The following is a 27152-nucleotide window of genomic DNA, read 5'->3' as shown; positions in this document are numbered from 1 at the left end:
GCCTATACATGGATTTCCATACTTGGTTCCCAGTTGGTGGAACTTGTTTGGGGTTAGAGGTAACTTTGCTGGAGGAGGGGTGTCACTGGGCTTTGGGGTTCTTTCTCTGCCTCCTGGTTGTAGATCAAGATGTGAATGAGCTCTCAGCACTTCGTTGGCTACACCATCATGAACTCTAACCCTTTGAGACTAAGCCAAATTAAACATTTTGCTTTGGTTATGGTACTTTACAATAGCAATAGAAAAATAAAGAAGACAATTACCAGTGGCATTTACTTTAGCCTAGGCCATAGGCTACTTTTAGTACCATTTTTCCCTCTTTCTTTGGAATCCAATAGGTTTGGGATGGAAAGGTCTGAGTTGATGCACAGTTGATAACATTTTCTTCTACAGTTGTCAACACTTTATTTTAAAACACTAAATATATGGCAATTTCAGAGAAATTCTAATTAAGACAGAAACTCAAAGAAGACAGAAGACCTCCCATCTGACACAAAATGGCCCATTAACTTTTTATTTATATATGTGCACAATAGCTTTGTATCCCTTAAAATCCAACAACTATAGTTTTATTCTTCTTTTATGCAAGATATACTGACTGCAGCTTCTCCGCCCCTCTCTCCCTGCTAGTCTCCAAACACACCTCCCCCTCCCTATCCCCACCCTACCCCAATCTCTTCTTTAAAAAGAGCAGGCCTCCCAGAAACATTAACCAAACATGACACAACAAGATACAATAACACCAGGCAAAAACCTCACATCAAAGCTGAGCTAGGGAACCAGCAGGAGGAAGGGGGGTCCCAAGATCAGGCAAGAGAGTTAGAGACACCACCACTGCCACTAAAACAGCAAGCCACACCTATGATAGATATGCAGCAGACCTCTCGCCCACCCCTGGAGGCTCTGCACTTGCTACTTCAGACTGTGAGCCTCCATGAGCTCTGCTTAGAACAACTACATTTTTTGAAATCATATCCAGGCAAAGAAATAAAAACCATGACAGGCTTCACATACCCATGTTTTCCTTTGACAGGGCTTCATCAGAACAAAAAATTTCAACAGAGCACTTTAAAGCAGCATCCCTAAAAAAAGATTTTTGACAGATTTAGTTTCAAAAGAGAAACCCCAACAGACATGCATACACATATGTACACACATAGGCATCCATGCATGCACATGTGCACATACATACATGTATGCATTTTATGGCACACATGGAGATGTGCATTTGCTAACTGTATATGTGACTGTATACATATCAGATTCTGGGTATGTTTTCTTGGCTGTCTCACAGGGAACAAATATGACCTGTGCTCTCAGCAAAGCACTGAGAGGCCAATCCAACAAGCACTCACATAGGCATTCTTCATGTAATTACCTTCCAAATATATCTAGTAAGTAAGTACTGTCCTCATTATGTAAAGAGGCTGAGGCCCTGAGACTACAGAGGCAATGACAAGTCTGACAGCACAGGTAAATCATGCCATGACAGAAGGTGTTCTGTCGGAGGCCAAAGCCCTGCTTCTCCATCACACTGCAATCTGACAAGAAACGTCTGTGCCAATGCAGTATTGCCATCGGAGGTTCCTAGGAGTCGATTTTGCAAGCCCTGAGTCTTCACCTTTTAAATGGGGGTAACTTTACAATGCTGCCCAATGTATGCGATGGGATTACTGCAGTGTGTAACTAAAGCAGTCAAAGTCCATTTTTAAGAATGAGTTATCGAGAGGGTGGAGATAGCTTTGCACTAGATGGACAAGCTGAGCTCACTACTAAGACCCTCTAAAGTTGCAGGGGAGAGTCAATTCCTGAGATTTATCCTCTTCCTCCACATGTGCACCATGGACATCCATGCCCCTCACACTTTTAACATACAAAACAAAATTAAATAAATAAATAAATACATAAATAAGTAATTTTAAAACTGGCTTTCTTCTGCAAAGGCATGGCAGGCAGCCTTTGTGACTGAGGATCCTAGTGGAGCGCTGGTCGCATACTGAAGAACACACATGCAGGCTGGTTCAGGGAGAAGCACTGGAATGGACAGTCAGTGACTGACTATTTTATTATGGGGATTTGACACTGGCTTGTCTTACCTATTTTAAACTAAAGGCTATCTTGGATGTTTAAATGATAATAATCTTTAAAAATTCTGGTTCAACCTGGGAGGTGAGAGACTCTCAGAAAATGGCATGACCTTAGCAGAAATGCCCAACAGTGCGGAGAGGGAACTCAAAGAGTCCACCTCCAGTAGACAGACAGGGCTCCAAGTGGAAGGACAGGGTTGCCAACCCACAGTCAAAATTTCTGACCCAGAATTGTTCCTGTTTAAAAGAACTGGAGAGACAAAAGTGGAAAAGAGACTGAAGGAAAGGAAGTCTAGTGACTGGCTCAACTTGGGATCTACCTCTTGGTAGGGGCACCAAGGCATGACACTATTATTGGTGCTATGATGTGCTTATAGGCAAGAGCCTAGCATGGCTGTCCTCTGAGAGACCCAACCAACAGCCTCTCAGTGTCATGACTGAAACAGACATGACACTGAACAACCAAGCACTGGATTGAAGTCAGAGACCCCTATGGTTGAATTAGGGGAAGGCTTGAAGACAATGAAGGAGAGAGTGACCCCATAGGAAGACTAGCAGTCTCAACTAACCTGGACTCCTGGGAGCTCCCAGACACCAGCCAGGCAGTGCACGCAGCTGGTCAGAGGCCCCCAGCACACATATAATAAAGGACTGCCTGGTCTGGCCTCAGTGGGAAAAGAAAGATTTGAGGCACCAAGGAGGGGGGAGGCATGGTGGGGTGGGAAGCATCCTCTCAGAGACAGGGGGAGGAGGAATTGGATGAAGATCTGTGGGAGGGGATCTGGGGGAGGGACAATGGCTGGATCGTAAATAAATAAAATTTTAAAACAAAATAGCTGAAAATGTGCACACTCTGAATATGAATAGATATATTTTTAAAAGTTCTGGCTCAGCATACTTATAAGAATATAAAACTGTCTCATCCAAGAATTGTGACTTGTGCCTGTGATCCCAGCATCTTCGAGGCTGAGACAGGAGGGGAGGTAGTTTGAGAATAGCCTGGTCTACGTAGTGAAACCCTGTTGGAAAACCAAACCAAACAAAATAAAGCATAACTTTCTCTGCACTTTCAATTGCTAATTTACTAATTCTCTTAAAAAATTTTAAGCACAATGTTTCCCAGTGAAGAGAAAATTCAGGGAAATGTCATACAATAATTAAATACAATTTATACATCTCAATTTTATCCTAATACTTTAATTTCACAGAACATACCTTTTCCTCTTTCTAACCCTGGGCCTTTTCTTTTCAGTATTATTTTTGGAAACTTGCATCTATAAATAAAGATCAAAAATGAATTAGTTCATATTGTTTTAGATCTGCTCAATATACTAGTGGGTTTTGTGCTGCCCTTTTGGTCTAGCCTCCACCTCACAGTCACTAAGCCCATACTTCTCAACAAGACCTTTTGGTCTAGCCTCCACCTCACAGTCATTGCAGAGGTACTAGCCTGCCTGACTCCAGAAACAGAATCATCAAGTAAGAATCTGCTATTTCAAACATTCCCATGTGTACATTCACAAAACCATAAAATAAGATGATTTTTAAGTCTGACAATTATCTTAAGGAAAACAGAAGCATTCAGCCTACAGAATGCACAATGCAAAGTTACCTGGTGGGAAGTGACCTAGTAGAAACTCCCAACAATTTGTAGTAATGCACTGCCCAAGAAACACGGCTGGCTTTTTATGTCTAAGCAAAGACAAGTTCTGCACTCTGCTGCAAAGTGCTCTGATAAGGACTGGAGACAACAGGATTTTTTTTGACTATGAAAAGAACAGGCAAAACTTTACTCACTAGTGCACAAAAGCAGTTGTTATCTATCTGGCCTTCCAGGTGAGATGGGAAAGCAGTGTTTCTGACACAAAGAACACACTCAGTCTGTACTATTGAAGGAAAAATCTTAAGTTACATCTCCTGAGAACATTAGAATTTCCAAATTTAAAACACACACACACACACACACACACACACACACAGGTTTCCTAGGATTCCTAAACTAGAGGCAGAAGCACAAAAGCAATTAACATAAAAGACTCACACAAGATCTCATACACTACCTTCACTAGTGATGAATAACTAAAACTAAAGGCAAATAGAACATGCAAGAAAAGTAAAACCCACAAAATGATGTCTTCAATGTATAGTTCAGTTGATATAAAGTTCAAAAGCAAGCAAACATAATGAATGGTCCTGGATGTCAGAGAGTGGTTGCTCCTGGAGCACTAAGGATGGACTGCACTGGACGCCTTATCAACAGCAGGGCAGAAAACTGTTATCAATTAGAGTATACCCCAAACACGTGGAATTCAGGTGGGACACTAGGGGACATGCTAGCTGGGGCTGTTAACTATTACAGCAGAGAGACTTTGAAACTGTTTACATGTTTCAGTTGTTAATTTCCACGAGTTTTCAGAAAATCATTAAAGCTTTCAAAAATAAAAAGGAACTTAAGAGAAAAAAAAAAAAAACAAAACCAAAACGAGCGGTGGTGGCAGCAGCTGGTCCAGCTGAAGGGCCATCAGCAGTGGAACCAAGGTGACAGGGTCCAGGCAGGCCTTGCACCTGCTACCACTGACCTTCGCTGGCCAGCCAGGCTGCAAGTGGTGGCAGATTTACAGTGCCTTTCACCCACAGAAGCTACATCAGAACTCTGCTTCCCACCAGTCAGTTATGAGAGTCTCTCCGCCATCTAGGATCTCGGGCACCAGAGAAATCAGACAGACTGAGGTACGCAAATATAACCAAAGGCCAACATCGTGGGGGTCTAAGCCCGACGGGTGTAGGCTTGCACCCAGGCCCAGGGCTGTTCGGGGGAGCCATCAGTGTGCAAACCTGGCGAGGAGGTTGTTTGCCCGGCCCTGCGCGTGCGCACCTCCATTTGAAGTTCTAGCAGGCAAAGTCAGCTAAGAGTCATAGCCCGAGGCTAACATACCAGGGGTCTAAGCCAGACAGGCCTTGGACTGACCCCAGGCCCTGGGCTGCTCGGTGGGACATCTGTGTGCCAACCCGGCCAGGAGGTTGTTAGCCTAGCAGACTCTCCTTGCACTTTCAGGGAGCGCAGGTGCACACAATCCTGGCCTCCTGGCAGAACCAATTAACAGTCACAGCCCAAGGGGAACTTTGCTCAGGCCTTAGCCTACCAGGCTTTTGCCTAGACTCAGGCCTCAGCAGTTAGGCTAGCCTTGTGTGCACCAACCCAGTTGGGAGATCAGCTGCCCAGCAGAGTGACCAGCATTCGGAAAAGGTCACACAGCATACACCATCAGCACTCACTGAAGGAGCAAACGGGCACCGCCTGGTACACACAGACAACCTGGGGCAAGGCACACTAGGGCTGCAAGGGCACCCAAGAAGAGGACAGCACATCAGCAATCTGTAACAGGGGAAACCCAGCCATCCAGTGTTGCAGAAATAGCCCTACAGTCTCACAGGATGCACAAATACCAGCTAACAAGACCAACTAACACCAGAAATAACAAGATGGCAAAGGGCAAATGCAGGAATGCTACTAACAGAAATCTAGGCAATATGGTAGCGTCTGAACCAAACTCTCAAACATCAGCGAGTCCTGGTTACACAAACACACCAGAAAAACAAGATTTGGATTTAAAATCACTATTCATGATGCTGCTAGAAGAACACAAAAAGGACATAAATGAATCTCTTAAAGAAATACAGGGGAACATGAATAAGCTAGAAACCCGTATAATGGAAACAAAAAAATCACTTAAATAAATTCAGGACAATAAGACTCAAGAGATAGAAGCCAAGAAAGAAGAAACACACACACACACACACACACACACACAACTTAAAGAAATGCAGGAGAAAGTGAGTCAAACTGCAGAAGTAATGAAAGAGGAAACATAAAAATCTCTTAAAGAATTACAGGAAAACACAAACAAGCAAGTGAATGAGCTAAGCAAAACCATCCAGGATCTAAAATCAGAAGTAGAAACAACTAAGAAATCACAAAGGGAGACAACTTTGGAGATAGAAAACCTTGAGAAGAAATCAGGGGCCATAGATGCAAATATCAACAACAGAATACAAGAGATGGAAGAAAGAATCTCAGATGCCGAAGATACCATAGAAACCATTGACTCAACAGTCAAATAAAATGTAAAATGCAAAAATCTTGTATCCCAGAACAGCCAGGAAATGCAGGACACAGTGAGAAGACCAAACCTAAAGATTATAGGTATAGATGAGAGTGAAGATTTACAGCTGAAAGGGCCAGCAAATATCTTCAACAAAATTATGGAAGAAAACTTTCCCAACTTAAAGAGAGAGATACCCATGAATATACAAGAAGCCTACAGAACTCCAAACAGACTGGACCTGAGCAGAAATACCTCTTGTCACATAATAATCAAAACCCCAAATGTACTAAACAAAGAAAGAATATTAAAGGCAGCAAGAGAAAAAGGCCAAGTAACATATAAAGGAAGACCTATCAGAATCATACCAGACTTCTCACCAGAGACCATGAAAGCTAGAAGATCCTGGACCTCATGCAGAATCTAAGAAGATACAAATGTCAGCCAAGACTACTATACCCAGAAAAACTCTCAATCACAATAGATGGAGAAACCAAGATATCCCATGACAAAACCAAATTTACACAATATCTTTCTACAAACCCAGCTTTACAAAGAATAATAGGAGGAAAACTCTAATACAAGGAGGGAAGCGACACCCTGGAAAAAGCAAGATAGTTACCTTCTTTCATCAAACCCAAAAGAAGATAACCACTCAAATATAAAAATAACACCGAAAATGACAGGAAGTAATAATTACTATTCCTTAATATTTCTTAACGTCAATGGACTCAACTCCCCAATAAAAAGACATAGACTAACAGACTGGATAAGGAAACAGGGCCTTACATTTTGCTGCATACAGGAAACACACCTAAATGTCAAAGACAAAAACTACCTTAGAGTAAAAGGCTGGAAGACAATTTTACAAGCCAATGGTTTCAGGAAACGTGCCGGAGTAGCCATTCTAATATCAGATAAAATTGACTTTCAAACTAAAGTCATCAAAAGAGATACAGAAGGACACTTCTTGCTGGTCAAAGGGAAAATCCACCAAGAAGAACTTTCAATTCTGAACATCTATGCGCCAAATGCAAGGGCACCCTCATTCGTAAAAGAAACTTTACTAAAGCTCAAAGCACACATTGCACCTAACACAATAATTGTGGGTGACTTCAACATTCCACTATCCTCAATGGACCGATCAGGAAAACAGAAACTAAACAGGGACACAATAAAACTAATTAAAGCTTTGGACCAATTGGACTTGACTGATATTTATACTACATTTCACCCTAAAACAAAAGAATATACCTTTTGCTCAGCACCTCATGGTACCTTCTCCAAAATCGACCATATAATTGGTCACAAGACAGACCTCAACAAATATAAAAAGATTGAAATAATCCCATGCCTCCTATCAGATCATTATGGTGTAAGAGTGGTTTTCAATAGCAACAAAAACAACAGAAAGCCCACATACACATGGAGGCTGAACAATACTCTACTCAATGACACCTTGGCCAAAGATGAAATAAAGAAAGAAATCAGAGACTTTTTAGAATTTAATGAAAATGAAAGCACAACATACTCAAATCTTTGGGACACAATGAAAGCAGTGCTAACAGGAAAACTCATAGCCCTGAGTGCCTCCAAAAAGAAAATGGAGAGAGCATACACTAGCAGCTTAACGACATACCTGAAAGCCCTGGAACAAAAAGAAGCCAATTCACCAAGGAGGAGTAGAAGACAGGAAATCATCAAACTCAAGGCTGAAATCAGTCAAGTGGAAACAAAGAGAACCATACAAAGAATCAATGAATCTAGGAGCTGGTTTTTTGAGAAAATCAACAAGATAGATATACCCTTAGCCAGACTGACCAAATGGCAGAGAGAAAGTATCCAAATTAACAGATTTAGAAATGAAAAGGGGGATATAACAACAGAAACTGAGGAAATTCGAAAAACCATCAGATCCTACTACAAAAGCCTATACTCAACACAACTGGAGAATCTGGAGGAAATGGACAATTTCCTAGACAAATACCAAATACCAAAATTAAATAAGGACCAAATAGATCATCTAAACAGTCCCATAACCCCTAAAGAAATCGAAGGGGTCATAGAAAGCCTTCCAACCAAAAAAAGCACAGGACCAGATGGTTTTAGTGCAGAATTCTATCAGACCTTCAAAGAAGACCTAACACCAATACTCTTCAAACTATTTCACCAAATAGAAACAGAAGGAACACTACCCGATTCCTTCTACGAAGCCACAATGATGCTGATACCAAAACCACATAAAGATCCAACAAAGAAAGCGAACTTCAGACCAATTTCCCTTATGAACATCGATGCAAAAATACTTAATAAAATTCTTGCCAACCGAATCCAAGAACACATAAAAATCGATCATCCACCATGATCAAGTAGGCTTTATTCCAGGGATGCAAGGTTGGTTCAATATACCGAAATCCATCAATGCAATCTACTACATAAACAAACTCAAAGAAAAAAAACCACATGGTCATTTCATTGGATGCTAAAAAAGCATTGGAGAAAATTCAGCATCCTTTCATGCTTAAAGTCTTGGAAAGAACAGGAATTCAAGACCCATACCTAAACATAGTAAAAGCAATATACAGCAAACCGGTAGCCAGCATCAAACTAAATGGAGAGAAACTTGAAGCAATCCCATTAAAATCAGGAACTAGACAGGGCTGCCCCCTTTCTCCTTATCTTTTCAATATTGTACTTGAGGTACTAGCTCGGGCAGTTAGACAACATAAGGAGGTCAAAGGGATACAAACTGGAAAGGAAGAAGTCAAACTATCATTATTTGCAGATGATATGTCTACCTAAGTGACCCAAAAAAACTCCACTAGAGAACTCCTACAGCTGATAAACAACTTCAGCAAATTGGCTGGTTATAAAATCAACTCAAGCAACTCAGTAGCCTTCCTATACTCAAAGGATAAGCAGGCTGAGAAAGAAATTAGGGAAATGACACCCTTCACATTAGCCATAAACAGTATAGAGTACCTTGGGGTGACTCTTACCAAACACGTGAAAGAGCTGTATGACAAGAACTTCAAGACTCTGAAGAAGGAAATTGAAGAAGACCTCAAAAAAATGGAAAAACCTCCCATGTTCATGGATCGGCAGGATTAATATAGTTAAAATGGCCATTTTGCCAAAAGCAATATACAAATTCAATGCAATACCCATCAAAATTCCAACTCAATTCTTCATAGAGTTAGAAAGAACAATTCTCAAATTCATCTGGAATAACAAAAAGACCAGGATAGCTAAAACTATTCTCAACAACAAAAGAAATTCTAGGGGAATCAGTATCCTGACCTCAAGCAATACTACCTAGCAATAGTGTTAAAAACTGCATGGTAATAATAAGGATACATGCTCTACCATGTTCATAGCAGCCCTATTTATAATTGCCAGATGCTGGAAAGAACCCAGGTATCCCTCAACAGAAGAGTGGATGCAAAAAATGTGGTATATCTACACAATGGAGTACTATTCAGCCATTAGAAACAATGAATTCATGAAATTCTTAGGCAAATGGATGGAGATAGAGAACATCATACTAAGTGAGGTAACCCAGACTCAAAAGGTGAATCATGGTATGTACTCACTAATAAGTGGTTATTAACCTAGAATACTGGAATACCTAAAACATAATCCACACATCAAATGAGGTACAAGAAGAAAGGAGGAGTGGCCACTTGTTCTGGAAAGACTCAGTGAAGCAGTATTCGGCAAAACCAGAACGGGGAAATGGGAAGGGGTGGGAGGGAGGACAGGGGGAGAGAAGGGGACTTACAGGACTTTCGAGGAGTGGGGGTCTAGAAAAGGGGAAATCATTTGAAATGTAAATAAAAAATATATCAAATAAAAAAAAACTGCATGGTACTGGTACAGTGACAGGCAGGCGGGTCAATGGAACAAGATTGAAAATCCAGAAATGAACCCACACACCTATGGCCGTTTGATCCTCGACAAAGGGACTGAAAACATCCAATGGAAAAAAGAGCCTTTTCAACAAATGGTGAAGGTTCAACTGGAGGTCAGCATGCAGAAGAATGTGAATTCATCCATCCTTGTCTCCTTGTACTAAGCTCAACTCCAAATGGATCAAGGACCTCCACATAAAGCCAGACACTCCGAAGCTAATAGAAAAGAAACTAGGGAAGACCCTTGAGGACATCAGTACAGGGGGGAATTTCCTGAACAGAACACCAATAGAGTATGCTCTAAGATCAAGAATTGACAAATGGGACCTCACAAAATTACAACGTTTCTATAAAGCAAAGGACACCATCAAAAGGACAAATCGGCAACCAACAAATTGGGAAAAGATCTTCACCAACCCTACATCAGATAGAGAGCTAATATCCAATATATATAAAGAACTCAAGAAGTTAGACCCCAGAAAACCAAATAACCCTATTAAAAATGGGGTACAGAGTTAAAGAATTCTCACCTTAAGAACTTCAGATGGCCGAGAAACATCTTAAAAAATGCTCAACTTTATTAGTCATCAGGGAAATGCAAATCAAAACAACCCTAAGATTTCACCTTACACCAGTCAAAATGGCTAGGATTAAAAACTCAGGAGACAGCAGGTGTTGGCGAGGATGTGGAGAAAGAGGAACACTCCTCCACTGCTGGTGGGGTTGCAAATTGGTACAACCACTCTGGAAATCAGTCTGGCAGTTCCTCAGAAAACTGGGCACATCACTTTCGAAAGATCCTGCTATACCACTCCTGGGCATATACCCAGAGGATTCCCCAGCATGTAATAAGGATATATGCTCCACTATGTTCATAGCAGCCCTATTTATAATAGCCAGAAGCTGGAAAGGACCCAGGTATCCCTCACCAGAAGAATGGATGCAAAAAATGTGGTATATCTACACAATGAAGTACTATTCAGCCATTAGAAACAATGAATTAATGAAATTCTTAGGCAAATGGATGAAGCTGGAGAACATCATACTCAGTGAGGTAACCCAGTCTCAAAAGATCAATCATGGTATGCACTCACTAATAAGTGGATATTAGCCTGGAAAGCTGGAATACCCAAAACATAATCCACACATCAAATGAGGTACAAGAAGAATGGAGGAGTGGCTCCTTGTTCTGGAAAGACTCAGTGTAGCCATATAAAGCAAAACCAGAACAGGGAATTGGGAAGGGGTGGGTGGGAGGACAGGGGAAGAGAAGGGGGCTTGCGGGACTTTCGGGGAGTGGGGGGACCAGAAAAGGGGAAATCATCTGAAATGTAAATAAAAAATATATCGAATAAAATTAAAACACACACACACACACACACACACACACACACACACACACAAACAATTCTTCTGACAGAGCTCTGAAAAGCAATGCTACAGAGATTTAACCTAAAAGAAAACTGAAACTAAGTGGAGGAAACAAGTTACCAAGCATTTTGTGTATCTACCTGAACTCAAGGCCTCTGCAGGCTCAGGCCTCAGTGATCATTGAGAAGGGACTGGGTTAGAAGAAATTTGGAATGTAAACAAAGAATATAGTAAATTAAATTAAATTAAATTTTTAAAAAGGAAGTCCTACTTCTACCTGAGCAGCCATTGGCAATGAGTAGAAGCTCATACCTCCAAGTGTCATCAACAGTACTAACTTGACTGGTTTAACAAAATCCAGCAACAACAAAAATGGAAGTCAAAAATCCTACACAGGCTGGGGAGGAGCGGTAGATCTGGGAGGAGTTGGAGGAAGCGTGAATATGATAAAAATACATCATACAGGATGCTCAAAGTACTAATGAAAAAGGATAAACTAAATGAACCATGAAAGCCTAACTGGGGCTGGGTATAGAGCTCAAAACTAGAGCTTTTATAGAGTTTTTATAGAGCAGACAAGAAAAATGTAAAAAAGACATTTAAGACCAATAGAGGAATTTTAAAATTAACAACACAGGAGTTCCAGAAAAGTAATTGAAGATTAATATAGTCACATATAAGGATAGCTTCCCAAAGAGGAGTATTACATTGTGTAACTTCTAGACTAGTAGGAAGAAAAAGAGGGAATATATGTATATATGCACATATACACATATGCACATATGTGTACACACATACAACTAGAAATGATAACTGAAATGGCAAGCAGTAGAATTGCCTTTAACTCTAAATGGAGAAAATCCTTAGGAATTGTACTTACATTAACATTATATACTCTGACTCAGCACTGCATTTCCCTAAGACACTTGACGTCTAAATGAAAATGTGCGATGCTTTAAACAAAAGGAGCTTCATTTTCATTAAATTCTAAAAAGTCTTTAATTTCTTTCTTTATTTCTTCCTTGACCAAGATATCGTTGTTATGAGCATCATTCAAGGTCCATGTGTTGTGTGTTTTCCATGGCTTTTGTTTGAGCTTAAGACCAACCTTAGGCCGTGGTGATCTGATAAGATACATGCAATAATTTCAATATTTCTGTATCTGCTGAGGCCTGTTTTGTGAACAATTATATGATCAATTTTTGAGAAGGTACCATGAGGTGCTGAGAAGAAGGTATATTCTTTTGCTTTAGGATGAAATGTTCTATAAATATCTGTTAGATCCATTTGGTCCATAACTTCAGTTAGTTTCACTGTATCTCTCTTTAGCTTCTGATTCCATGATTTGTCCATTTTTGAGAGTAGGTGTTGAAGTCTCCCACTATTATTGTGTGGGGTGCAATGTGTGCTTTCAGTTTTATTAAAGTTTCTTTTATGAATGTAGGTGCCCTTGTTCAGAGTACAGATGTTCAGAATCGAGAGTTCATCTTGGTAGACTTTTCCTTTTACCAGTATGAAGTGTCCCTCCTTATCTTTTTTGACACCTTTTGGCTGAAAGTCAATTATATCCAATATAAGAATGGCCACTCCAGCTTGTTTCTTGGGACCATTTGCTTGGAAAATTGTTTTCCAACCTTTGACTCTTAAATAGTGACTGTCCTTGTCACTGAGGTGGGTTTCTTGTATGCAGCAAAACGTTGGGTCCTGTTTACATATCCAGTCTATTAGTCTATGTCTTTTTATAGGGGGATTGAGACCATTGATATTAAGAGATATTAAGGAAAAGTGACTGTTTCTTACTGTTATCTTAGTTAAAGGTGAACAAAATGGCAACCAACAAACTTGGAAAATATCTTTACTAACCCTACATCCAATAGAGGGCTAATATCCAATGTATACAAAGAACTCAAGAAGTTAGTCTCCAGAGAGTCAAATAACCCTATTAAAAATGGGGTACAGAACTAAACAGGGAAATCTCAACTGAGGAAACTCGAATGGCTCTAAAGAAATGTTCAGCATTCTTAGTTATACAGGAAATGCAAATCAAAACAACACTGAGATTCCACTTTACACTGGTCAGAATGGCTAAGATGAAAAACTCAGGGGAGAGTAGATGCTGGAGAGGATATGGGGGAAAAGGAACACTTCTCCATTGTTGGTGGGATTGCAGGCTGGTAAAACCACTCTAGAAATCAGTTTGGCGATTCTTCAGAAAATTAGACATAGTACTACTTGGTGAACCAGCTATACCACTCCTGGGCATATACCCAGAAGATGCTCCTACATGTAATAAGGACACATGCTCCACTATGTTCATTGCTGCCTTATTTATAATAGCCAGAAGCTGGAAAGAACCCAGATGTCCCTCAACAGAGGAATGGATACAGAAAATGTGGTACATTTACACGATGGAGTACTATTCAGCTATTAAAAACAAGGAATTCATGAAATTCTTAGGCAAATGGATGGAACTAGAAAGTGTCATCCTGAGCGAAGCAACCCAATCACAAAAGAACACACATGGTATGAACTCACTAATAAGTAGACGTTAGCTCAAAAGCTCAAAATAAACAAGTTACAATTCACCCAGCACAGGAAGCTCAAGAAGGAGGAGGACTTAAATGAGGGTGCCTTGGTTCCTCTAAGAAAGGGAACAAAATACTCATAGTAGCAATAAGGGAGACAATGTGGAGCAGAGACTGAAGTAAAGGCCCCCCCCAGAGACTGCCCTACCTGGGGATTCAGCCTATAAACAGTCAACAAACCCCAACACTACTATGGATGACAAGAAGTGTATACCAAAAGGAGCATGCCATGGTTGTCTCCGGAGGGGTCCTGCCAGAGCCTTACAAATACAGAGGCAGATGCTAGCAACCAACTATTGGACTGGGCATGGGGTCCCTAATGGAGGAGCTGGAGGGTGGTCCAGAGGAGCTGAAAGGGTTTACAGCCCCATGGGAAGAACAATGATTTGGGCCACCCTGACACCCCAAGACTCCCAGGGACTGAACCATCAGCCAAGGGGTACACATGGTTCCAGCCAAAAATGTGGCAGAGGAAGGACTTGTTGGGCATCAGTGGGAGGAATGGTCCTTGGTCAGGTAAAGGCTCAACAGAGGCCCTAACAAAGGAAAACTGAGGGGAGGGGGAGGTGGGAGTGTGCCAGGTGGAGGGGCATATACGTGGAGGCAGGGGGAGGGAGGAAGGTTTGGGTGTCTTAGGGAAGGGGAGAAATCGGGAAAGGTTTTACCATTGGCAATGTAAATGAAGACGATATTCAATAAAAAAATAAAAATAAAATAAAAAAGGAGCAAGGTGCCTAAAGTCTGAAATGTGGAGCATAGATCCAGAATTTTATTCTTAAAACAGGCCGAAGTATGTATTACCTTTTCTTGAGGGCAATTATCAGTTAATACTCACTAAAGAGCTACCTACCTTGACAGACTTTCCAAAGGTGAATCTGATTTCTTTGAATAATGTAGAAAACTTTGTTCAAAGATACATTATAGAAATCTGCAAAGCCAGCATGCCCATTTCTTTTTGGAAAAAAATGCCAGGGATGTGTGCTTGAAGGAAGGATGCAAACCAGCTTCCTACAGCAGGTATAAATGATGGTGCCAGCTGCACCCGAGCAACTGCAGGGCACGGTACGGCAAATACAGTCCAGCCAAGACAAGCTGTCTATAGCATTTCCTTTAGAGGAATGAGGACCGAAATGACCATTTTCTCTCCCTTTCTTGGATGCTATTTTTTAAGAATATAATTCTATTGTTTCTTACATAAACACTACACATCAATTTTCAGGTCAATTTTCAGTAGAGTCTGGCATTCCCCATGACCTATGAACAGCATCAGAGCCAAGTACCTGGCAGTGTGACTCATAAATACCTGACTGGCCCCTGCTCTCTACCGTTGTACTTAAGCTCTGTGGGTTTCCTTGGTTGAGGGTCTTACCAGAGAGAACAACTAGAGTGTGCCTTCAGGCAGTGAACAGAGGCACAGAGGGAATTTTCTCTAAAAATAGAAGCTGACTCCCAGAGCCACCCTGAACAAAAGCCATGAAGGATTTCCTATTAGCACCTCCAACTGTGGCTAAGGATGAGACTGGCACAAAGCTCAAGGGCTCTAGGATTCTGCATTTTACTCAGAGATCTTAAAGGCTTGCTCTTTAAAGTTTCTAAAAGGCCTGCTCAGGAACTAAACACAAAAATTCAGGGTAGCGTGTCATTCACATTTCACTCATATCTGTAAAACACTTAAGAATGCTAAGAGTTAACTCCAGCAAGGCACCCAGGGAGGAAAGAAGCTGAGTTTGTGGTACAGCTGCTCAGCTGACAAAGGAGCCAGGGATCAGATTATCTGACCTCTGGCTGGAGGTTCTTCGCAAATCCAAGTCAGCTGCAAACTTTCCTGTTTCTATGCAGTTTTCTCTAAAGTCATTGGTGATTTTAGCAAGGGCGATGCTGGTAGATAGGGCTGTTGGCAGGGGACCCTGCTTCTAGGGAGACTTCTGAAACATATTTCAATCGTTAAGAGCTGCTGTATAGAGAACATTTAATGGTTATAATACAGCATTATTTTTTACAAAGAAATGAATGTTCAGAATGTTATTCTGTGTTTCACCATTTTTTCTACTCTTAACCTTAACATTACAAATATTTGGTGACTCCTCAACCTGTGGGGATCTTGCCAAGTCTGTAAACTTAAAGCCCAGAATAATAATAAGAGCTGTTTTCTGGCAGGACAGACAGACTCTCCCCAGTTACACCATAAAAACACATGGTCTTAATCATTCTGTGAGTCTTGAACACTGCACCAACCCTGTGAAAGGTCCAGAGAGGACTCCCGGCACCCAGGTCATGGGAGAAAGGCAGGGCATAACTCCCTGTGGTCTGGGCAAGTGTGTTCTCCAGTGTACAGTGGTGCAGGGATTTCTGATGTGTACCTTATATAGGAAAGTTATTTTGAAACATTTGAAGACATTAAACATATAAACAAAAAGATAAATAGTACCTCAAAGTCATCAGCAGATTTTACAGAAGCCGAGTGCTTATACACCAGAGTATATTATAAACATGAATTCTGTAATAAGTCAGTTCTATTAATTCTCACTGACATTGAACAGCAGTTACTGCAATTGAGCAGAGAAAGATCATCTAATATCTAGGGACATATCTGCAATCTATGAAACATAAAGTCATTACTCAAATTTCTATTTTATATTATGCTAATAACCATTATTGATTTTGGTTTTGATGGGATGAAGCCGAGGAAGGGGGTGGTGAATAGTATCCCCAAAGACAAATTAAAAAATATTTTTCTACCTTCAGCTAGTTCAAGCTATGGGTGCAAAACCCATAAATATACAGGGTAAAATTTTATTAATAATGCAAATTTCAAGTGAATTAATCTCAACTAAATCTTTAAATGAGTATTATGCATAGAAAAACAAAAGTAAAAAGAAAGGTATTCTTAGAACTTGAAGGTTATTTTCAAAAAGAAAATTTTTATTAGTAATTGGGACTAGAACAATTTCTAAAGACAGGATCTGGTATAGCTCTAGCTGGCCTCTAACTCACCTTGTAGCCAAGGATAACCTTGAACTCCTTGATCCTCCTGCCCTAACTCCCGAGGCTGGGACTACAAGTATGTGCAACCTTGTCCAGATTAGTTTTTCTCCTGGTTTGCTTTTGTTATTTGTTTTTTATTAATAATGTTTTTATTTTATAACATTATCACTAGAAACTTACTAATAGGCAGTAACATCACCCACTGAAGTTAACCAGACCCCAAGTCTACACAGCTGATGTACACGGTCAGAACAGGCGTCTGAGCAGAAGCCACAGAGCCACACATGAAATCTCACACTTTAAGTATCAAAGCAAGTTTATGTGCTTATCCATGTTTTCAAGTCATTTTATTAGTTATTTGGATGGAATGGTGTGTTTGATATGATATTTTCACTCATATTTATAGTAAGTAGCCTTTTCCTAAATCTAATAATGCTGCCTTCCTAGGGGACAATAGTAATGTAAATGATACATAGTGAGAGTTGATGTCTTTACAACTTCTTAGTCCATGCAATAGAAGAGAGTGAAATCATTAACTGCCCACATTCTGAAGTGGCACTGCTCTGCTGCCTCCCATACTCAGCAAACCCGCAGTGCACACTCAGGCCCTGGCCCTTGACCCTTACAGAAGATAGCTGTGTCTTCTGTGACCCTGTGCTCCTTCCTGAGGAGAAATAGCAGCCTTCACATGTAAAGCCCAAGAGCAAAAGGATGGAATTTCAAACAAGAACAAATATACCAGGCAGGGTGTGGTATGACATACCTATAAGAAATGACCAGCAGGGGTTCCTGGCCAACGAGGAACCCCTAGGGCCAACCTGAGCTACCTAGCAAGGCAGCCTAAAAGCCAAAACTGAAGCATGAACAGTGACAAAAAATAACCCAAAATTTTGTCTTAAACGAATCCCTCCCTCCCCACACACCCATGTGCACACACATGTGTGCACACACACAGCAAAAGTGATGTTCCTCTCATGGACAGTCTCTAGACCCACGCAGAGCAGCCCTTTCTGTGCGTGCTTCACACTGCACTTGGCCATCTCTGGTCTCTTCTTCAAGCCCAGTCATGAACCCAGGCAACCACACACAGACTCCTCTTTAATACAGTTGGTTTTCCTACGCCACTGATGCAATCTGTGTCCAAGTATGTGCTGTAAGCACCTCTCTTTTTCCACTTCAGTAATATCCTTATAATTAGATATTGCCATCTGAGAATGCCAATATTGTAATTATATTTTTCACAAAAATAGAGTTCAACACTATTCCATATATAAAATTCAAAAGGATGTATTAAATTTTTATGTATTAAATTTTAAATGTTCTTGGCTTTATAAGCTTCCATTAAAATAGCCTACCAAGAATTTTATTTAGTTGCTCAATGTTATTGTCTATGTAAGTTTAACAGCCATATTAAGCTATAGGAAAAATTAATTTCTCATGTGTTCCAGTAAAGTGATAAGAATGAAAACGTTGTTGTGTCTATGTGAAGCATGATTTAAATAAAGTCCTTGTTCCCTTGTCCATCTGTGTTTCTATTGCCCTAGTTACATAAAATTAATGAAAATCACCACAAACATTATTTATAGTCAGCCTAAGAAAGCAACTATATGATAGCACCCGGTCTCCAGGAAGTGCAGGAGGCCTGGTGTGCACCCAGAGGCAGACTGGGAGGACACAGCTTGCTCCTGTTTGTCCGGCCCCACAGAACTTAGGTTCCAGTCCTGAGGCCTCTGGTGGGAACCTTCAGATCTCCGCTTCCGGATCCAGAACAGCCTGGGCTACAACACCACATCTCCAGGCCCTGCAAGAGGCCAGAGGGGCACCCAGAAGGCCGGCTGGGAGGAGTCAGTGTGCTCTGGTGAGTCCAGCAGGGCCCGGGCGGGAGCCTTCAGTTGTCTGCTTCTGGATCTGAACAGCTTGGGCCACAGCACCCTGTCTCCAGGCAGTGCAGAAGGTCAGCTGTGCACCAGAGGCCAGCTGGGAAGAGGCAGCTTGCACTGGTGAGTCCAGCATTGACAACAAGACCAACTAACACCAGTGAGAACTAGATGGCAAAAGGCAAACACAGGAACATCACTAACAGAAATCAAGGCAATATGGCAGCATCTGAACCCAATTCTCCTTTAACAGCATGTCCTGGATACCCCATCACACCAGAAAAACAAGATTTGGATTTACAATCACTGGTCATGATGCTGGTACAGGAACACATGAAGGACATACTTAAAGAAATTCAGGAGAAAATGGATCAAAAGTTAGAAGCCCTTACAAGGGAAACACAAAAAAAATCACTGAAAGAAATTCAGTAGAATACAAAAGCCAATAAGGAGGAAATGCAAAAATCACTTAAAGAAATACAGGAGAACTTTGGTCACCAGGCTGAGGTCCTGAAAGAGGAAACACAAAAATCTCTTAAAGAATTACAGAAAAACACAAATAAGCAAGTGAAGGAGCTAAGCAAAACCATCCAGGATCTAAAATCAGAAGTAGAAACAACTAAGAAAACTCAAAGGGAGACAACTGTGGAGAAAGAAAACCTTGGGAAGAAATCAGGGGACATAGATGCAAATATCAACAACAGAATACAAGAGACAGAAGAAAGAATCTCAGATGCCAAAGATACCATAGAAACCATGGACTCAACAGTTAAAGAAAATGCAAAATGCAAAAAGCTTGTAACCCAAAACATCCAGGAAATCCAGGACACAATGAGAAGACCAAACCTAAGGATTATAGGCATAGATGAGAGTGAAGATTTACAACTTAAAGGGCCAGCAAATATCTTCAATAAAATTATGGAAGAAAACTTCCCTACCCTAAAGAGAGAGATGCCCATGAATATACAAGAAGCCTACAGAACTCCAAACAGACTGGACCAGAACAGAAATACCTCCCGTCACATAATAATCAAAACTCCAAATGTACTAAACAAAGAAAGAATATTAAAGGCAGTAAGAGAAAAAGGCCAAGTAACATATAAAGGAAGACATATCAGAATCACACCAGACTTCTCACCTCAGATTATGAAAGCTAGAAGATCCTGGGCAGATCTCATGCAGACTCTAAGAGAACAAAAATGTAAGCCAAAACTACTATACCCAGCAAAACCCTCAATCACCATAGATGGAGAAATTAAGATATTCCACGACAAAACCAAGTTTACCCAATATCTATCTACAAACCCAGCCCTAGAAAGGATAATAGGAGGAAAACACCAATACAAGGAGGGAAACTTCACCCTGGAAAAAGAAAGATAGTAACCTTCTTTCATCAAACCCAAAAGAAGATAACCAATCAAATTTAAAAAATAACATCAAAAATGACAGGAAGTAATAATCACTATTCCTTAATATCTCTTAACATCAATGGACTCAATGCCCCAATAAAAAGACATAGTCTAACCGACTGGATACATAAACAGGACCCTACATTTTGCTGCATACAGGAAACACACCTCAGTGTCAAAGACAAACACTACCTTAGAGTAAAAGGCTGGAAGACAATTTTACAAGCAAATGGTCTCAGGAAACAAGCTGGAGTAGCCATTCTAATATCAGATAAAATTGACTTTCAACCCAAAGTCATCAAAAGAGACCCTGAGGGACACTTCTTGCTGGTCAAAGGAAAAATACAACAAGAACTCTCAATACTGAACATCTATGCTCCAAATGCAAGGGAACCCTCATTCATAAAAGAAACTTTACTAAAGCTCAAAGCACACATTGCACCTAACACAATAATTGTGGATGACTTCAACACTGCACTTTCCTCAATGGACCGATTAGGAAAACAGAAAATAAACAGGGACACTGTGAAACTAATTGAAGCCTTGGACCAATTAGATTTAACAGATATATATAGAACATTTTATCCTAAAGCAAAAGAATATACCTTTTTCTCAGCACCTCATGGTACCTTCTCCAAAATCGACCATATAATTGGTCACAAGACAGACCTCAACAAATATAAGAAGATCGAACTAATCCCATGCCTCCTATCGGATCACTATGGAGTAAAAATGGTCTTCAATAGCAACAAAAACAACAGAAAACCCACATATACGTGGAAACTGAACAATATTCTACTCAATGATACCTTGGTCAAGGAAGAAATAAAGAAAGAAATTAAAGACTTTTTAGAACTTAATGAAAATGAAAACACAACATACCCAAATCTATGGGACACAATGAAAGCAGTGCTAAGAGGAAAACTCATAGCCCTGAGTGCCTCCAAAAAGAAAATGGAGAGAGCATACACTACCAGCTTAATGACACACCTGAAAGCCCTGGAACAAAAAGAAGCTATTTCACCTAGGAGGAGTAGAAGGCAGGAAATCATCAAACTCAGGGCCGAAATCAATCAAGTAGAAACAAAGAGAACCATACAAAGAATCAACAAAACCAGGAGCTGGTTCTTTGAGAAAATCAACAAGATAGATAAACCCTTAGCCAGACTAACCAAAGGGCACAGAGACAGTATACAGATTAACAAACTTAGAAATGAAAAGGGAGATATAACAACAGAAACTGAGGAAAATCAAAAAATCATTAGATCCTACGACCAAAGCCTACACTCAACACAACTGGAGAATCTGGAGGAAATGGACAGTTTCCTAGACAGATATCTGACACCAAAACTAAATCAGGATCAAATAGATCATCTAACCAGTCCCAAAACACCTGAAGAAATAAAAAGGGTCATAGAAAGTCTCCCAACCAAAAAAAGCACGGGACCAGATGGTTTCAGTGCAGAATTCTATCAGACCTTCATAGAAGACCTAACACCAATACTCTTCAAACTATTCCACCAAATAGAAACAGAAGGAACTCTACCCAACTCGTTCTATGAAGCCACAATTACGTTGATACCAAAACCACACAAAGATCCAACAAAGAAAGAGAACTTCAGGCCAATTTCCCTTATGAATATTGATGCAAAAATACTTAATAAAATTCTTGCCAACCGAATCCAAGAACACATTAAATGACCATCCACCATGATCAAGTAGGCTTCATCCCAGGGATGCAGAGATGGTTCAATATAAGGAAATCCATCAGTGCTATCAACTACATAAACAAACTCAAAGAAAAAAACCATATGATCATTTCATTAGATGCAGAAAAAGCATTTGACAAAATTCAGCATCCTTTCATGCTAAAAGTCTTGGAAAGAACAGGAATTCAAGGCCCATACCTAAACATCATTAAAGCAATATACAGTAAACCGGTAGCCAATATCAAACTAAATGGAGAGAAACTTGAAGCAATCCCACTAAAATCAGGGATTAGACAAGGCTGTCCTCTCTCTCCATATCTTTTCAATATAGTACTTGAAGTTCTAGCCAGAGCAATTAGACAACATAAGGAGGTCAAGGGGATACAAATTGGAAAGGAAGAAGTCAAATTATCATTATTTGCAGATGACATGATAGTCTACTTAAGTGACCCGAAAACCTCCACCAGAGAACTCCTACAGCTGATAAACAACTTCAGCAAAGTGGCTGGTTATAAAATCAACTCAAGCAAATCAGTTGCCTTCCTATACTCAAAGGATAAGCAGGCTGAGAAAGAAGTTAGGGAAATGACACCCTTCACAATAGCCACAAACAATATAAAGTATCTGTGGGTGACTCTAACCAAACAAGTGAAAGATCTATATGACAAGAACTTCAGGTCTCTGAAGAAGGAAATCGAAGAAGATCTCAGAAAATGGAAAAATCTGCCAAGCTTCTGGATTGGCAGAATTAATATCGTTAAAATGGCCATCTTGCCAAAAGCGATCTACAGATTCAACGCAATCCCCATCAAAATCCCAACTCAGTTCTTCACAGTGTTAGAAAAAGCAATTCTCAAATTCATCTGGAATAACAAAAAACCCAGGATAGCTAAAACTATTCTCAACAACAAAAGAAATTCTGGGGGAATCAGTATCCCTGACTTCAAGAAATACTACAGAGCAATAGTGTTAAAAAACTGCATGGTATTGGCACAGTAACAGACAAGTGGACCAATGGAATAGAATTGAAGATCCAGAAATGAATCCACACACCTATGGTCACTTGATCTTCGACAAAGGAGCTGAAAACATCCAATGGAAAAAAGATAGCCTTTTCAACAAATGGTGCTGGATCAATTGGAGGTCAGCATGCAAAAGAATGCGAATTGATCCATTCTTATCTCCTTGTACTAAACTTCACTCCAAGTGGATCAAGGACCTCCATGTAAAACCAGACACACTGAAATTAATAGAAAAGAAACTGGGGAAAACCCTTGAGAACATGGGCACAGGGGAAAAGTTCCTGAACAGAACATCAATAGCTTATGTTCTAAGATCAAGAATTGACAAATGGGACCTCATAAAATTACAAAGTTTCTGTAAGGTAAAGGCCACTGTTAAAAGGACAAAATGGCAACCATCAAATTGAGAAAGGATATTCACCAACCCTACATCTGATAGAGGGCTAATATCCAATATATACAAAGAACTCAAGAAGTTAGATCCCAGGGAACCAAATAACCCTATTAAAAATGGGGTACAGATCTAAACAAAGAATTTTCACCTGAAGAAATTCAAGTGGCTGAGAGGCACCTTAAGAAGTGCTCAACATCATTAGTCATTAGGGAAATGAGAATCAAAACAACCCTGAGATTTCACCTTACACCAGTCAGAATGGCTAAGATCAAAAACTCAGGAGACAGCAGGTGTTGGCGAGGATGTGGAGAAAGAGGAACACTCCTCCACTGCTGGTGGGGCTGTAAGATGGTACGACCACTTTGGAAATCAGTCTGGTGGTTCCTCAGAAAACTGGACATGACACTTCCGGAGGACCCTGCTATATCTCTCCTGGGCATATACCCAAAGGATTCCCCGGCATGCAATAAAGACACATGCTCCATTATGTTTATAGAAGCCTTATTTATAATAGCCAGAAGCTGGAAAGAACCCAGATGTCCCTCAAATGAGGAATGGATACAGAAAATGTGGTATATTTACACAATGGAATACTACTCAGCAATTAGAAACAATGAATTCACAAAATTTTTAGGCAAATGGTTTAATCTAGAAAATATCATTCTAAGTGAGGTAACCCAATCACAAAAGAATACACATGGAATTCAATCTCTGATAAGTGGATATTAATTAGCCCAGAAGCTCTGAATACCCAAGGCACAAATCACATAGCAAATGACTCCCATGAAGAAGTATGGAGAGGGTCCTGATCCTGGAAAGGATTGATCTAGCGTTGGAGGGAAATATAAGGACAGAGAAAAAGGAGGGAGGTGATTGGAGAATGGATGGAGAGAAGAAGGTTTATGAGACATATGGGGAGGGGGGATCTGGGAAAGGGGAAATCATTTGGAATGTAAACAAAGAATATAGAAAATAAAAATATTTATATAAAAAAAAGCAACTATATATTCAAGTAAACTTCATAATGAAAAACCAGATTATATAATTTTTTAAGTAATTTATTTCCCGTTAAAAAATAGAGTTTGAAGTTAACTTTAAAACACAGTCTTACCCTTTTCTTGGCCACCACAGCAGCTTTGGTGCCTGTTTTGTCTCTGTCTGTAAGATAATACATGTACTTTAAAAAAGAATCCATCTTCCTGTTAAAATAGATACATAAATACAAAACCAGAATTTTCTGCTTTATCACACATTAGTAACAGGACTGTTTTCAGTGGCCCTTTTAACTAAAACACTAATAAATTCACCTCCTCAGAGTTAAGTAGAGCTAAGTAATGCAAAAGCCATAATGTCAAGAAGGAACTCTTGTTTGATGGATGTTCTTGAAATATTATTAGTTAGTATCAAGTCTGCCTAACTTCTGTTTTCTGGTTGGTCTGTGCACTCTAGAATACATAAAATCTAGAATTAAGTCCATGTTGTCTCTACTTGCACAGCTGCTACATAGTGGACACTGGTAAAAAAATACCATAACATTGTAAGGCACACAGTTCATCTTCCCTGTACAACTGAGGAGATACTCTGGCACCCTGCCTGTGGTTGTACTGGCAGAGTAAACCCACTTGATTACAAGCCCCAAGTCTATTCGTGGTGTCTGCTGCTTCCATCTGGGACCACTGAGGTACCAATACTGCCTTGGATGTGACTCCACAAGAATGAGGATGCTGATACCATTTCTCAGACTACCACCAAAGCCAGAATATTTAGTAACCAACTAGCTCATTGGAAAAGCTTTCCAATATATTAGTTTTGTATATACAATATGTATGTTATTAAAAAATCAACAGAGAATCATCTTTGAGAGGTAGCCACTGCTTGGTTTCCTTTGCCCTATGGATGGCTCACACCTATATACCTATGAGCAGCACTGATTGGACATAATGTGCTGTTGAAGAGAACAGGTTAAAGGGGGAGATGTTGGGACATATGGGGTAGTGGGAGAAGGAAATAGGGAATGTGTATCATATCACTGTACACATGAAATGAAGTTATCAAAGAATATTAACAACTGACAGAAAACAAATATCCAGGTAAGTGTGTTGTATTTATATTTATCACTGGCTTCCACATGTGAATTGTCCCCATAATGCTTAAAATGATCATCCTCCAAAAGACACCATTTCCTTCACTCAAGAACACACAAGACTATTCACCATCACAAGTGATTCCTACAACCAGGAGAGAACACTGTCTAGCTAAGACTGAGACTGTAGATTCTGTTGTCCAGAACACCACAGCCAACTTTGAAGAGAGATTGATAAATGGATGGACAGACAGATATACAGATAGGTGGGGAGGCAGATAATTATAATTATCATGTTAAGAAACCTAATGCTAAGAGCCAACAACAGCAAAAACTGATGGGTAATGCAGAGAAACCTGACACTTCTCAGAGTCAGAAAGAAATGCAAGAGGATCAACGGTCCTTTAACAGAAGGAAGAATGTCTATGTAGCCTTGGGAATGAAGCTCTCAACTTGAGACTGTATTAAATGAAACTGACCAAAGTGACGAGGGGCAAATAAAGAAAAAAGGGAGGGAGCAAGGGTTGGGAGAGAGAGAAGCAAGGAAGGCACAGCTGGGCGTGGTGCTGCAAATCCTACAACCAACCGCAGCACTTGGGGGCCAAGTAAGACTGCCATATAAACAAATAGCCAAGACCTGAAAAGACACTGCAGCAAGGAAAACACAAAGGAACAAATAAGCACACGGCAGTGTTGGTCATAGGGGTGACCAGGACCTTTGGGAAAAAGCACAGTGAGGTGACACCCCTTTTGGAGAAAGTCGATTGATTGCAACACAATGCTGATAGCCTGCAGAGCACCAACAGTTCTCAGCCACTGCTGACACAATGCTGGAAATCGGAATGTCTTCAACAGTGTCTGCTACCATGGGTATTGTTTACTAAGGGACTGAAATTAATCAGTAACCATCCAAACATGAAACAATCCTGATATTCCCAGGTAGATGAGTGATGGAAAGTGTGGTATGTATAGGAGTAAAGGAATGAGCTATAGAATCATGCAAAGACCTGGGAAAAACTTAAGTGTGTGTTACTACAGGAAGAAGCCAATATGGAAGGATGCCCATCAGACATTCTGGAAAAAGCAAAACTGTGGAGATGGTGACAGAAAAGTAGTTTCCAAGTGTTGGCGGGAGAAATGATGAGTAAGGAGGACACGGGATTTCACAGCCATGAAATGATTGTATGCAGGACGGCAATGGGTGTAGAACTAGAGTGAAGGCTCATGTGCACGATGAACTCAGGTGACAGAAAGTGTTGATGTAGGCTCACTGGTTACAACAAACCACATGGCATGGGCTTTGGTGGGAGGAGAGGGCAAGCTCTGGTGACAGAAGGTATGTAGAACCCAACCTATATCCAATTTTCGTGAACCCAGGACAGCTCTAAACATGAAAGACTATTTTGTAAAAACATGAATAAAATTCTGGGGGGCAAACCCATTCCAAATGCAAAGTCTGGGCAGAGCAGGGGATTAGTGGGAGTGTTTGCTGATCAAGTGTGAGCACAGTTTAAATTCGCTCACCTGAAAGTTAGTAGGCATGGCATACTTAACTTTGAAAAGATTATGATTATGACTGTCCTATGAAATAATTATAACAAACTCAGACATAGGTT

At 40.3% G+C, this 27152-nt stretch overlaps 1 protein-coding gene across 1 annotated transcript in view; it reads right to left on the bottom strand.

The window, feature by feature from the left end:
• Window positions 1–27152, bottom strand: part of Zcwpw2 (zinc finger CW-type and PWWP domain containing 2) — a 121314-nt gene that overhangs the window by 29827 nt on the left and 64335 nt on the right. The window contains exons 5-7 of the mRNA XM_052187036.1: window positions 24565–24611; window positions 3303–3361; window positions 1015–1082 (exon numbers count right to left, since the gene is read on the bottom strand). Coding sequence (XP_052042996.1) covers window positions 1015–1082; window positions 3303–3361; window positions 24565–24611 — 174 coding nt within the window. The remainder of the gene's footprint in view (window positions 1–1014; window positions 1083–3302; window positions 3362–24564; window positions 24612–27152) is intronic.

This window comes from Apodemus sylvaticus, chromosome 7 (genome assembly GCF_947179515.1).
Source record: "Apodemus sylvaticus chromosome 7, mApoSyl1.1, whole genome shotgun sequence".
In the NCBI taxonomy this organism is placed as follows: domain Eukaryota; kingdom Metazoa; phylum Chordata; class Mammalia; order Rodentia; family Muridae; genus Apodemus; species Apodemus sylvaticus.
The sequence above is the reverse complement of the archived record's forward strand: the minus strand, read 5'-3'. Positions and strand labels throughout refer to the sequence as shown.